This window comes from Salmo trutta, chromosome 36, assembly GCF_901001165.1.
Source record: "Salmo trutta chromosome 36, fSalTru1.1, whole genome shotgun sequence".
NCBI lineage: Eukaryota > Metazoa > Chordata > Actinopteri > Salmoniformes > Salmonidae > Salmo > Salmo trutta.
The window spans coordinates 4,105,827-4,119,143 of NC_042992.1; the positions used below are offsets into that span (position 1 = coordinate 4,105,827).

A 13,317-nucleotide genomic window follows, 5' to 3' on the forward strand; every position below is an offset into this window, starting at 1 on the left:
ACCATGTTATAACAGGTTATGACAAGTTATGTCAGCTGTTACGACATATTATGACAGTGTTATGACCATATTATAACAGGTTGTGACAAGTTATGTCAGCTGTTACGACATATTATGACAGTGTTATGACCATATTATAACAGGTTGTGACAAGTTATGTCAGCTGTTATGACATATTATGACATGGTTATGACAGTGTTATGACGCAGGGTGTCAAGTAAAGTGTTTCCTTATTCTTGTGCATTCCAACCCCCCCCCCCCCCCCCCCCCCCCCCCCCGAAGGTGCCTGTATCAGTCTGTAGTGGACACATGGCTTATTCCTATTCACAGAACCAAACCTCTCTGGTTTCCTCATACATAATGCTTAGTGTGTTTGTTACTCTGTCCCTTCTGAGCAACCTTACTGTGTGTGTGTTGTGTGTTGTATTTCTTAGGGTGAGTTCTCCCTGAAGAGTGTGTAGTCCTTATCGCCCCCATACAGTTCAAATAACTGGGGAGAATGTCACCACCAGGGTCCATCCCTTCTCTGGACCCCAGGTCCAGATAACTCTCACTGGGATTGGCGTAGCCGGCCTCCCCCATGGGTAAATACAGATGGCTCTTCTCCTGATAAGGCAGAGCTTGCTGCATCTCCATCTCCAGGTTTGGAGCACCAGGCCGGATTGGAACCACGGCTATGCCAGGAAAGGTGTACTGCTCCTGTGCATAGCGTTTTTCTAGGCGGTGGGTGATGGCCAGCTGAAGGAGGTGGAGGAGCTCTGCTAAGTTGAGAAGTAGAGAGACTCCAGCGATGGTCTGGGTGTAGATGGTGAAGATGGTCTTTTCCGTGGGTCTGGAGACGAAGCAGTCCACCGTGTGAGGACAGGGGTCCCGGACGCACTCGAACCGGGCCGGGATCACGAAGCCGTAGAGGTACCATAGCCCCACGATGAAGCCGACCTCCAGGAGGACCTTGAGGAGGATACTGGCGGCGTAGGCACAGAGGAGACGGCCCTTTAGCTTAGGAACCTCTGGGAGAGCTTTCACTTCCTTCCTCCCTCCTTTCTCCTCCTCTAGTTCTTCTATCTCATCCCCCTTTCTCACCTCCCTCTTCTTCTCTCCGTTCTTCTTTACTCCTCCCCTCTCTCGTCCCTCACCACCCCCACCCTCCACCGTCCTCTCCTCCTCATCTTCCTCCTTTTTTTTCTCCTTTGCAGCCCCCATGGCCACATATCCGAAGTAAAAAATAGTCGGCGTGGAAACAAAAATCACCTGGAGGACAAAATAGCGGTAATGTGATATGGGGAAAGCTTTGTCGTAACACACTGCAGTACATCCAGGTTGCTTGGTATTACAGACGAAGTCGACCTGTTCGTCGTCCCAGGCTGACTCTGCGGCGGTGCCCAGGACCAACATGCGGAACAGGAAGAGGACAGTTAGCCAGACACGGCCCACCCCGGTGCTATACTCCTGCCCCTCCTCCAACAGGTGCTCCAGGAAGGACCAGTCAGCTCTGGACATCCTCTGTCACCTACAGCGGGAGACAGGTGAATACATTCATGTTAAAACAACGTAAAAACATTAGGTAATGTACTGTATATCAACACACACACACAATCTCTCTCTCTCACACACACACACACAATCTCTCTCACACACACGCTCCCTCTCTCTCACACACACAATCTCTCTCACACACATACACACACACACACACACTCTCTCTCTCTCACACACACACACATACACAATCTCTCTCTCACACACACACACACATACACAATCTCTCTCACACACACACACACACACACAATCTCTCTCTCTCACACACACACACACTCTCTCTCACACACAATCTCTCTCTCTCACACACACAATCTCTCTCTCTCTCTCTCACACACACACACACACACACACACACACACACACACACACACACACACACACACACACACACACACACTGGTGAAAGTAGGTGAAACATGCTCCTGGGTGTTTTCTAGAATAATAGATCCTTTTACTAGAGATCATGTGTGGCAGAACACAACATAACACCCCTAATGAATAACCCTCTTTCTGTTTCCATGAGCTCACCACCCAAACCAGTGTGCTTAGGGTTTTTTCCACCATCATGTTTTGGTTTTAAGATCAGATTTCATAAAATAAACAATGAAAACCTAGGAATAGTATTACAAATAAAGTAATTGTAGGCTTTTTTTTGTCTGCATCATATTATGCAACACTGTTGTCGTTCTCAGCATACTTCACGAGTGTTATATGATGTTGATTTGATTACACTTATGCAATGTTCAGAATGAGATTCATGTTTCTCTGAAACTGTTTTTGTCTGTCTCAGTGACGTACAATACTGTGTCTCTTCCAATCTACGTTCCCCTGGGGGACTGTTGTTATGCTCTACCCTGAAATGTCCACATGATTCTCACACACACACACGCACACACATTCCCGTAAATAAACATCCTGTGAACCGGGCCAACTCTTGACTTTTATCTGTTGGTTATCTCTCCTCTCTTTTACTATCACTTTCACTCTCTCTCACTCTCTCTTTTACTATCACTTTCACTCTCTCTCACTCTCTCTTTTACTATCACTTTCACTCTCTCTCACTCTCTCTTTTACTCTCACTTTCACTCTCTCTCACTGTCTTTTATTATCACTCTCACTCTCTCTCACTCTCTCTTTTACTATCACTTTCACTCTCTCTCACTCTCTCTTTTACTCTCACTCTCACTCTCTCTCACTGTCTTTTATTATCACTCTCACTCTCTCTCACTCTCTCTTTTACTCTCACTCTCTCTTTTACTATCACTCTCTCACTCTCTTTTACTGTCACTCTCTTTTACTATCACTCTCTCTCACTCTCTACTTTACGATCACTCTCTCTTTTACAAGTTTTGTCTCACCTGGACTACTGTAAAGTCGCGTGGTCAGGTGCCACAAAGAGGGACTTAGGAAATGTTCAATTGTCTCAGAACAGGGCAGCACGACTGGCCCTTGGATGTACACAGAGAGCAAACATTAATAATATGCATGTCAATCTCTCCCGGCTCAAAGTGGAGGAGAGATTGACTTCATCGCTACTTGTATTTTTTTAGAAGATTGACATGTTGAAGCACCGAGCTGTCTATTTAAACGACTAGCACACAGCTCGGACACCCATCCATACCCCACAAGACATGCCACCAGAGGTCTGTCTAAACTACTGGCACACAGCTCAGACACCCATCCATACCCCACAAGACATGCCACCAGAGGTCTGTTTAAACTACTGGCACACAGCTCAGACACCCATCCATACCCCACAAGACATGCCACCAGAGGTCTGTTTAAACTACTGGCACACAGCTCAGACACCCATCCATACCCCACAAGACATGCCACCAGAGGTCTCTTCACAGTCCCCAAGTCCAGAACAGACTATGGGAGGCGCACAGTACTACATAGAGCCATGACTACATGGAACTCTAATCCACATCAGATAACTGATGCTAAGCAGTAAAATCAGATTTAAAAACAGATAAAAATACACTTTATGGAACAGCGGGGACTGTGAAGCAACACAAACATAGGCACAGAGACACGCATACACACGCATGATAACACACACACACACACACGATAACATACACACTATACACACACATGGATTTAGTACTGTAGATATGTGGTAGCAGAGTAGGGGCCTGAGGGCACACACTTAATGTGTTGTGAAATCTGTTATGAATGTATTGTAATGTTTTTAAAATTGTATAACTGCCTTAATTTTTCCAGACCCCAGGACGATCCATAATAAACCCCAGGAAGAGTAGCTGTTGCCTTGGCAGGAACTAATGGGGATCCATAATGAACCCCAGGAAGAGTAGCTGCTGCCTTGACAGGAACTAATGGGGATCCATAATAAACCCCAGGAAGAGTAGCTGCTGCCTTGGCAGGAACTAATGGGGATCCATAATAAACCCCAGGAAGAGTAGCTGTTGCCTTGACAGGAACTAATGGGGATCCATAATGAATACAAATACTGACATAGCATTTCACACACACGCACAGAAAAAGGCCAGTCCTGTTTAGCTGTATACTGTATGTTAGTGTTTCCCCACCCTGGTCCTCCAGTACCCACAACAGTACACAGATTCATTGCAGTCCTTGACAAACACACTCCATTCAACTCATTCAGGGCTTGATGATTAGTTGACAAGTTAAATCGGGGGGTGGTGCTTGTTCGGGGTGTTCTGTTGGGGTTACTGGAGGACCTATTTCCCTGTCTCTCTGTCCATCCGTCCATCTATTTCCCTGTCTCTCTGTCCATCCGTCCACCTGTGTCACCTGTCCTTCTGTCCATCCGTCCACCTGCGTCACCTGTCCTTCTGTCCATCCGTCCACCTATTTCCCCGTCTCTCTGTCCATCCGTCCACCTATTTCCCCGTCTCTCTGTCCATCCGTCCACCTATTTCCCCGTCTCTCTGTCCTTCGTCCACCTATTTCCCCGTCTCTCTGTCCTTCGTCCACCTATTTCCCTGTCTCTCTGTCCTTCCGTCCACCTATTTCCCTGTCTCTCTGTCCATCCGTCCACCTGTGTCACCTGTCCTTCTGTCCATCCGTCCACCTGTGTCCCTGTCCTTCTGTCCATCCGTCCACTTTTGTATCCATCCTGTGTTACACCATATGTTTCTTTGTTGTAGTGTAACGCCATTTCAGAAACATATATATTTTTCCTGTATGTGCAGGCCTATTTACCATCCAAAAGTATTAAATATATTTCCCAATAGTTCCGTATGACGAAGGCTGTGTGATCGATACGTAAAAGCTTGTTAAAAAACGGTGATACTATCAAGAGCTTGTTTCTTATTTTTCCCCAATAATTCGTATAAAACGTTCTGTTCTTGAGACACGTTTGACTGAACTTGAAGGACTTTTCAACTGTTGACAGTTGGGGCAAACTATTTTATACATTTTTGTTGTTGTTGTATACTCTTAAAATGTAAGCAAACTCTAATGTTAATTGACTGTAATTTTAACCTTGCTATACAACGCCATTTACAATGCCATACGTATGCATCACTTTTTTATGTTTTCAGCATCACAGTCGTAACTCACAGATAATTCTACGAAGAAGAAAAGTCAAAGTTATGGGCGACCAATATGTCATAAGAATAGCCTACATTTAAAAAAAAAAAAAAGCTCGGTTTAAGATAAAATAAAATCCTTACCTGTTATTCGTAAAGTTGGGTTCTTCTGTTGGTTGACTCCTCAGTACTCCTTCGTTCTACTACTCTGCGGTTATGTTCGGCAGGCGGTCGGGTGTGCTTTCTTCAATAACCAGCCCTGTAATCGGAAAAAGTGGGGAGAATTTTCCCATGCTTTTTATTGGTCTTTCCAAAGGAAATTGGTCCAGGAAAAGGGATGGATGAATTCTAAAATAGTTCTATAGAACTGTTCACTGCGCTGTGCAACGCCAGCGACTTCAGAGATGGCCTGTCGATAATGAAGGATTTGTTAAGCCTAAATAGGCTATTAGCTAGTATAAGTGAAAGTGCCAAAGTTATCAACTTGAAGGCATATCGTATTAAAGTTGACCAATCGGTGTAGAAAGTGAAGTCTATAGCCTAATTGTCAACTTGTGCGTAACCATAAAGGTGTGAATTAAGATGTCAATACGATCCGTTCAACAGTAGATTTAACACGTAGCCTAAAAATTGAATTTATTGTCGTTTAAGTTTGCTGATTGATTGGATACCTATGAATTACAGTTTTCAACTCTTTTGGTGTTATTTTCCGTAAAGCCACACAATGGCGCCAGTCACCGTTTTTCCGAGAAGAAACTCTATGACGCACCAACAGTGTATGAAGCCCCAGCGGATTGTATGACCAGGGCCGGTTTAATGCAGGGGCCTGTCGGTGTTGAAGCCCCTGGGCCCAGGCCCGTGGGGGGCCCAAGAGGCAGCAACATTTTTTATAATATGTTGCAGTCAAACGTTTGGATACACCTACTCATTCAAGGATTTTTCTTTATTTTTACTATTTTCTACATTGTAGAATAATAGTGAAGACATCAAAACTATGAAATAACACATATGGAATCATGTAGTTAACCAAAAAAGTGTTAAACAAATCAAAATATATTTTAGATTATAGATTCTTTGAAGTAGACACTTTGCCTTGATGACAGCTTTGCACACTCTTGGCACACTTGCATCTCACAAAGACACAGTGGTTGGAACCAAAAATCTCAAATTTGGACTCATCAGATCAAAGGACAGATTTCCACCGGTCTAATGTCCATTGCTTGTGTTTCTTGGCCCAAGCACGTCTCTTCTTCTTACTGGTGTCCTTTAGTAGTGGTTTCTTTGCAGCAATTCGACCATGAAGGCCTGATTCACACAGTCTCCTCTGAACAGTTGATGTTGAGATGTGTCTGTTACTTGAACTCTGTGAAGAATTTATTTGGGCTGCAATTTCTGAGGCTGGTAACTCTAATGAATTTATCCTCTGCAGCAGAGGTAACTCTGGGTCTTCCATTCCTGTGGAGGTCCTCATAAGAGACAGTTTCATCATAGCGCTTGATGGTTTTTGCGACTGCACTTGAAGACACTTTCAAAGTTCTTGAAATGTTCCATATTGACTGACTTTCATGTCTTAAAGTAATGATGAACTGTCATTTCTCTTTGCTTATTTGAGCTGTTCTTGCCATAATGTGGACTTGGGTCTTTTACCAAATAGGACTATATTCTGTATATCCACCCTACCTTGTCAAAACACAACTGATTAGCTCAAACGCTCCTGCCCAAATTCCACAAATGAACTTTTAACAAGTTACACCTGTTAATTGAAATACATTCCAGGTGACTACCAAATGAAGCTGGTTGAGAGAATGCCAAGAGTGTACAAAGCTGTCATCAAGGCAAAGTGTGTCTACTTCAAAGAATCTAAAATCTAAAAAATATTTTGATTTGTTTAACACTTTTTTTTGGCTACTACATGATTCCATGTGCGTTATTTCATAGTTTTGATGTCTTCACTACTATTCTACAATGTAGAAAATAGTAAAAAGAAAGAAAAATCCTGGAATGAGTGTGTTCAAAGTTTTTACTATTACCACTCCATTGGCGTTGTTCAATGAGCACATAATAGTCCAATATCTTACCAGCATCAATGATACAACATTGTCCTCTGTCTCAAGATATTGATCTATTCTTTAGGACTGATTTAATCTAAATTATTGGAAGTGTCTCCTTGTCAGCATCAAATTTAAATAAATCAATGTTTTAGTGATTGGTCCCACAGCCAACTTTAGCCCTAATGCAAGTCATCACTAAATATTTTGTCTTTCTACACTCTAAACATCCATTTATCAAAAAAGTTTTAAATATGTAGATGTAAACCTAGCAAATTAGGAATTGTTTTAAATATGTAGATGTAAACCTATCAAATTATGAATTGTTTTAAATATGTAGATGTAAACCTAGCAAATTAGGAATTGTTTTAAATATGTAGATGTAAACCTATCAAATTATGAATTGTTTTAAATATGTAGATGTAAACCTAGCAAATTAGGAATTGTTTTAAATATGTAGATGTAAACCTAGCAAATTAGGAATTGGCTGAAGACCAAATGGAGACTAGGCCTAGCTTTCCCTTTGTGTATGTAATATCGATTAAAAAAAACTACAAACCCCATGGTCAATTGCAAGTTGACTACAAAGAATGATCAACCTTAACCAACACGAATGGTGTTGTATGTATGGTATAATGAATCTAAGCGTAATGAATTCCAGCCATGAGGGATGGCAACATTTCCTTTGCCAATGATAAGGACCAGTCAAGCGCGTGATGCAGAGTTGTATTTCTAAAGATTCTTTACGCCCTACAGCCGAATTGAAAAGAGAGAGAGAGAGCAGAGAAATGGAATCGTGAGATGCCTAGATGATTACCTAATTGATGATTAAATAAAAATAGCCGCTACAGCGCTTTGTGACTGGCTGGCTGGCTGACGGGCTGGCTGACTGGCTGGCTTACTGGCTGGCTGGCTGACTGTACACCTAATTCAGCACTTAGAAACAGGAGGGAAAAAGGCAGAAAGGGCCTAATAACACATTGAACATAACTGACCTGGTGCTTTATGTAACATCAGTCTCGAAGTGAATGAATAGAAAGCAGAATTCCCAATGTTCTGGAGATGCGATGCTTTCACCCCATTAGGCTACTGTGGGTGTTGGCTTTGACCAGACAGAGAAATAAACAGGGTCGTAAATGGCAACCTATGTAGTTTTAACCAGGGTACTGGTCAAATGTAGTGCACTACATGGAGAATAGGGTGCAATTCGTGAATGCCTTATATTCTAAAAGACAATATTATGCCATTAATTATAGCGTGGCTAATGTAGTTGTCTGAAACGAAGGGTGTGTGTGTGTGTGTGTGTGTGTGTGTGTGTGTGTGTGTGTGTGTGTTTGTATGACCATAATTCTATCTATCGCACTGAGCTAAAGTGTAGAGCTGCCGCTTTCAAGGAGCGGGACTCTAACCCGGAAGCTTATAAGAAATCCCGCTATGCCCTCCGACGAACCATCAAACAGGCAAAGTGTCAATACAGGGCTAAGATCGAATCGTACTACACCGGCTCTGACGCTCGTCGGATGTGGCAGGGCTTGCAAACTATTACAGACTACAAAGGGAAGCACAGCCGAGAACTGCTCAGTGACACGAGCCTACCAGATGAGCTAAATAACTTCTATGCTTGCTTCGAGGCCAGTAACACTGAAACATGCATGAAAGCATCATCTGTTCCGGACCACTGTCTGATCATGCTCTCCGCAGCCGATGTGAGTAAGACCTTTAAACAGGTCAACATTCACAGACGAATTACCAGAACGTGTACTCAGAGCATGCGTGGACCAACTGGCAAGTGTCTTCACTGACATTTTTTACCTCTCCCTGTCTGAGTCTGTAATACCAACATGTTTCAAGCAGACCACCATAGTCCTTGTGCCCAAGAACACTAAGCTGCCTAAATGACTGCCGACCCGTAGCACTCACGTCTGTAGCCATGAAGTGCTTTGAAAGGCTGGTCATGGCTCACATCAACACCATTATCCCAAAAACCCTAGACCCACTCCAATTTGGATACCGCGCCAACAGATCCACAGATGATGCAATCTCTACTGCACTCCACACTGCCCTTTCCCACCTGGACAAAAGGAACACCTACGTGAGAATGCTATTCATTGACTACAGCTCAGCGTTTAACACCATAGTGCCCTCAAAGCTCATCACTAAGCTAAAGACCTTGGGACTAAACACATCCCTCTGCAACTGGATCCTGGACTTCCTGACAGGCTGCCCCCAGGTGGTAAGGGTAGGTAACAACACATCCTCCACACTGATCCTCAACACGGGGGCCCCTCAGGGGTGCGTGCTCAGTCCCCTCCTGTACTCCCTGTTCACTCATGACTGCATGGCCAGGCATGACTCAAACACCATCATTAAGTTTGCTGATGACGCAACAGTGGTAGGCCTGATCACCGACAATGATGAGCCAGCCTGTAGGGAGGAGGTCAGAGACCTGACCGTGTGGTACCAGGACAACAACCTCTTTCTCAACGTGACCAAGACAAAGGAGATGATTGTGGACTACAGGAAAAGGAGGACGGAGTATGCCCCAATTCTCATCGACGGGGCTGTAGTGGAGCAGGTTGAGACCTTCAAGTTCCTTGGCGTCCACATCACCAACAAACTAACATGGTCCAAACACACCAAGACAGATGTGAAGAGGGCACGACAAAACCTATTCCCCTTTAGGAGACTGAAAAGATTTGGCATGGGTCCTCAGATCCTCAAAAGGTTTTACAGCTGAACCATCGAGAGCATCTTGACTGGTTGCAGCACCGCCTGGTATGGCAACTGCTCGGCCTCCGAATGCAAGGCACTACACTAGTGCGTACAGCCCAGTACATCACCGGGGCCAAGACCTCTATTCCAGAAGGTGTCAGAGGAAGGCCCTAAAAATGGTCAAAGACTCCAGCCACCCTAGTGATAGACTGTTCTCTCTGCTACCGCACGGCAAGCGGTACCGGAGCGCCAAGTCTAGGCCCAAGAGGCTTCTAAACAGCTTCAAATGTCTACCCAGACTCTTGCATTGCCCCCCACCCACCCACCCACACGCTGCTGCTACTCTCTGTTATTATCTATGCATAGTCACTTTAATAACTTTACCTACATGTACACAATTACCTCAATTACCTCGACACCGGTGCCCCCGCACATTGACACATTTACTCTGTACCGGTACCCCCTGTATATAGCCTCTACATTGACTCTGTACCGGTACCCCCTGTATATAGCCTCCACATTGACTCTGTACCGGTACCCCCTGTATATAGCCTCCACATTGACTCTGTACCGGTACCCCCTGTATATAGCCCCGCTATTTTTATTTACTGCTGCTCTTTAAATATTTGTTTTTCTTATCCCTTACTTTTTTGGGGGATATTTTCTTAAAACGGCATTGTTGGTTAAGGGCCTGTAAGTAAGCATTTCACTGTAAGGTCTCCACCTGTTGTATTCAGACAGACAGACAGACAGACAGACAGACAGACAGACAGACAGACAGACAGACAGACAGACAGACAGACAGACAGACAGACAGACAGACAGACAGACAGACAGACAGACAGACAGACAGACAGACAGACAGACAGAATTCCTAACCTCCTGCCAAACGTATGACCATATTAGAGACACATATTTCCTTCAGATTACACAGACCCACAAAGAATTTGAAAATAACTTTAACGTTGATAAACTCCCTTATCTATTGGGTGAAATTCCACAGTGTGACATCACAGCAGCAAGATTTATGACCTGTTGCCACAAGAAAAGGGCAACCAGCGAAGAAAAAACACCATTGTAAATACAACCCATATTTCTGTTTATTTATTTTCCCTTTTGTACTTTAGGTATTTGCACATCGTTACAACACTGTATATAGACATAATGACACTTGAAATGTCTCTCTTATTTTGGAACTTTTGTGAGTGTAATGTTTACTGAAGAATTTATATTGTTTATTTCACTTTTGTTTATTATCTATTTCACTTGCTTTGGCAATGTAAATAAATGTCTCCATTTCCATTAAATCCCTTTGAATTTAATTGACGGACAGACGGACAGACGGACAGACAGACAGACAGACAGACAGACAGACAGACAGACAGACATAAAGAGGCTCTTTCATAGCTATAGATGATCCTTACTTCTTTATTTCAACCAGAAAGGTGTGAGCTGGGTATGTTTAAGGGAATATTGGCCCACTGTTAATGATCTGTTTCTTTGACACGGTCATGGTGACATAAAGGTTCGCAAGAACACATCATTAATATTCACTGATGCATGAGTTCCATGCAGAACTACAATGAGATTCTATTTTTATGGTTTCATGTAGAACTACAATGAGATTCTAGTTTTATGGTTCCATGTAGAACTACAATGAGATTCTAGTTTTATGGTTCCATGCAGAACTACAATGAGATTCTATTTTTATGGTTTCATGTAGAACTACAATGAGATTCTAGTTTTATGGTTCCATGTAGAACTACAATGAGATTCTAGTTCTATGGTTCCATGTAGAACTACAATGAGATTCTAGTTTTATGGTTTCATGTAGAACTACAATGAGATTCTAGTTTTATGGTTCCATGTAGAACTAGAATAAGATTGTATTTTTATGGTTCCATGTAGAACCAGAATGAGATTCTATTTGTATTGTTCCATGTAGAACTAGAATGAGATTCTAGTTTTATGGTTCCATGTAGAACCAGAATGAGATGATTCTAGTTTTATTGTTCCATGTAGAACCAGAATGAGATTCTATTTTTATTGTTCCATGTAGAACTAAAATGCCATTATATTTTTATGGTTCCATGTAGAACCAGAATGAGATTATATTTTTATTGTTCCATGTAGAACTAAAACGCCATTATATTTTTATGGTTCCATGTAGAACCAGAATGAGATTCTATTTTTATGGTTCCATGTAGAACCAGAATGAGATTCTATTCTAATGGTTCCATGTAGAACTAGAAAGCCATTCTATTCTAATGGTTCCATGTAGAACCAGAATGAGATTCTGTTCTTAGCAGATGCTATGCCATCGGGCCCTGTCATTACATTACGACACACACTGACACTCCGTACACCGGGCTCTTAACGGCTATTCGTCCTTCCCACTCTCGCTTTGAAGCTATTTTGGTGGCTAGTAGCGACACGACCGAACGTTGACAACTTAGCATATCTTCACAAACTTCTCCAATCAGTGCCGAGCCTTAAAAAGTGTCAATATGTGGATGACCCAAAAGGAGCTGCATTTAGTCTAGCAGGGCAGGTTATGTGTGTGTGTGTATGTGTGTGTGTGTGTATGTGGACAGCAGAAAGTTTATGAAAGCCGGCTAAATTGATAGGCCATGTCCAAAATGGTGACCTATTCTCCTATAGTCAATTTGTGGTTGTGTGCAGAAGCATGTTGTGCTAAGAATGACATTAGCAACACACATGCCCTCCAACATCTCTTCCTGCACCTCCCTGCTAGTACCTCCTACTAGCAGGGAGGTGCAGGAATCAGGAGCAGGAGAGCAAGGAAGTCCCAGTGGCACAATCGTTTATTCAAGGAGTCCCAAACAAACAACAACAACATGTGGGAAAATACGCTAAAACGAAGTCGCCACACACAGGGAAGAAACGCAACACACAGAGGAGAAAGTTCTACTCCTAGACGAATAAATCAAAACGGTAACATTACCGTGAGCAAAGAAAACCCCCGTGGTGCATACACGAACTCCTAACAACGTAACACTGAACAATCCCGCACAAAGACTAACAGGCAGCGGGATGTAAATAAACCCATCGAAATCAACTAATAGGACACAGATGTGATAAAACAGACAGACACAAACGAAAAGGAAAAATGGGATCGGTGGCAGCTAGTAGGCCGGCGACGACGACCGCCGAGCGTCGCCCGAACAGGGAGAGGAGCCACCTTCTGTGGAAGTCGTGACAAGCGGCATCTGGTCTTCCATCCAGGGACCGAACCTGATTAGCTTTAGAAGCAAGCCAGTAGTGGGATGCTGGGATGGTATGCTGCTGTAAATCTCAATATCCTGCAAGATATGGCAGATGGATCAATATGCAAACATGAGAATAGAGGTGTGAGGCCTAGCTAGGGGTCTTTCAACCGGGATTCCTGGAAAACCTGGGGAAATATGGGAAAATTACCTTTTGTTTGGTGCTGTCGCTCTTCGGTCCAGTGTGTTTATTGTCTTCAGTCAAGG

The 13,317-nt window shown here is 43.3% G+C and overlaps 1 protein-coding gene across 1 annotated transcript; it reads right to left on the reverse strand.

The window, feature by feature from the left end:
- Nucleotides 1–212: 212 nt before the first annotated feature.
- gja4 (gap junction protein alpha 4) lies at nucleotides 213–5,323 on the reverse strand. The gene is made up of 3 exons (XM_029736211.1): nucleotides 5,208–5,323; nucleotides 284–1,510; nucleotides 213–250 (listed from the first exon to the last, which is right to left on the reverse strand). The coding sequence occupies exon 2, from the start codon at nucleotides 1,498–1,500 to the stop codon at nucleotides 352–354; it is 1,149 nt and encodes a 382-aa protein (XP_029592071.1). The 5' UTR covers nucleotides 1,501–1,510; nucleotides 5,208–5,323; the 3' UTR covers nucleotides 213–250; nucleotides 284–351.
- Between the last annotated feature and the right edge of the window lie 7,994 nt (nucleotides 5,324–13,317).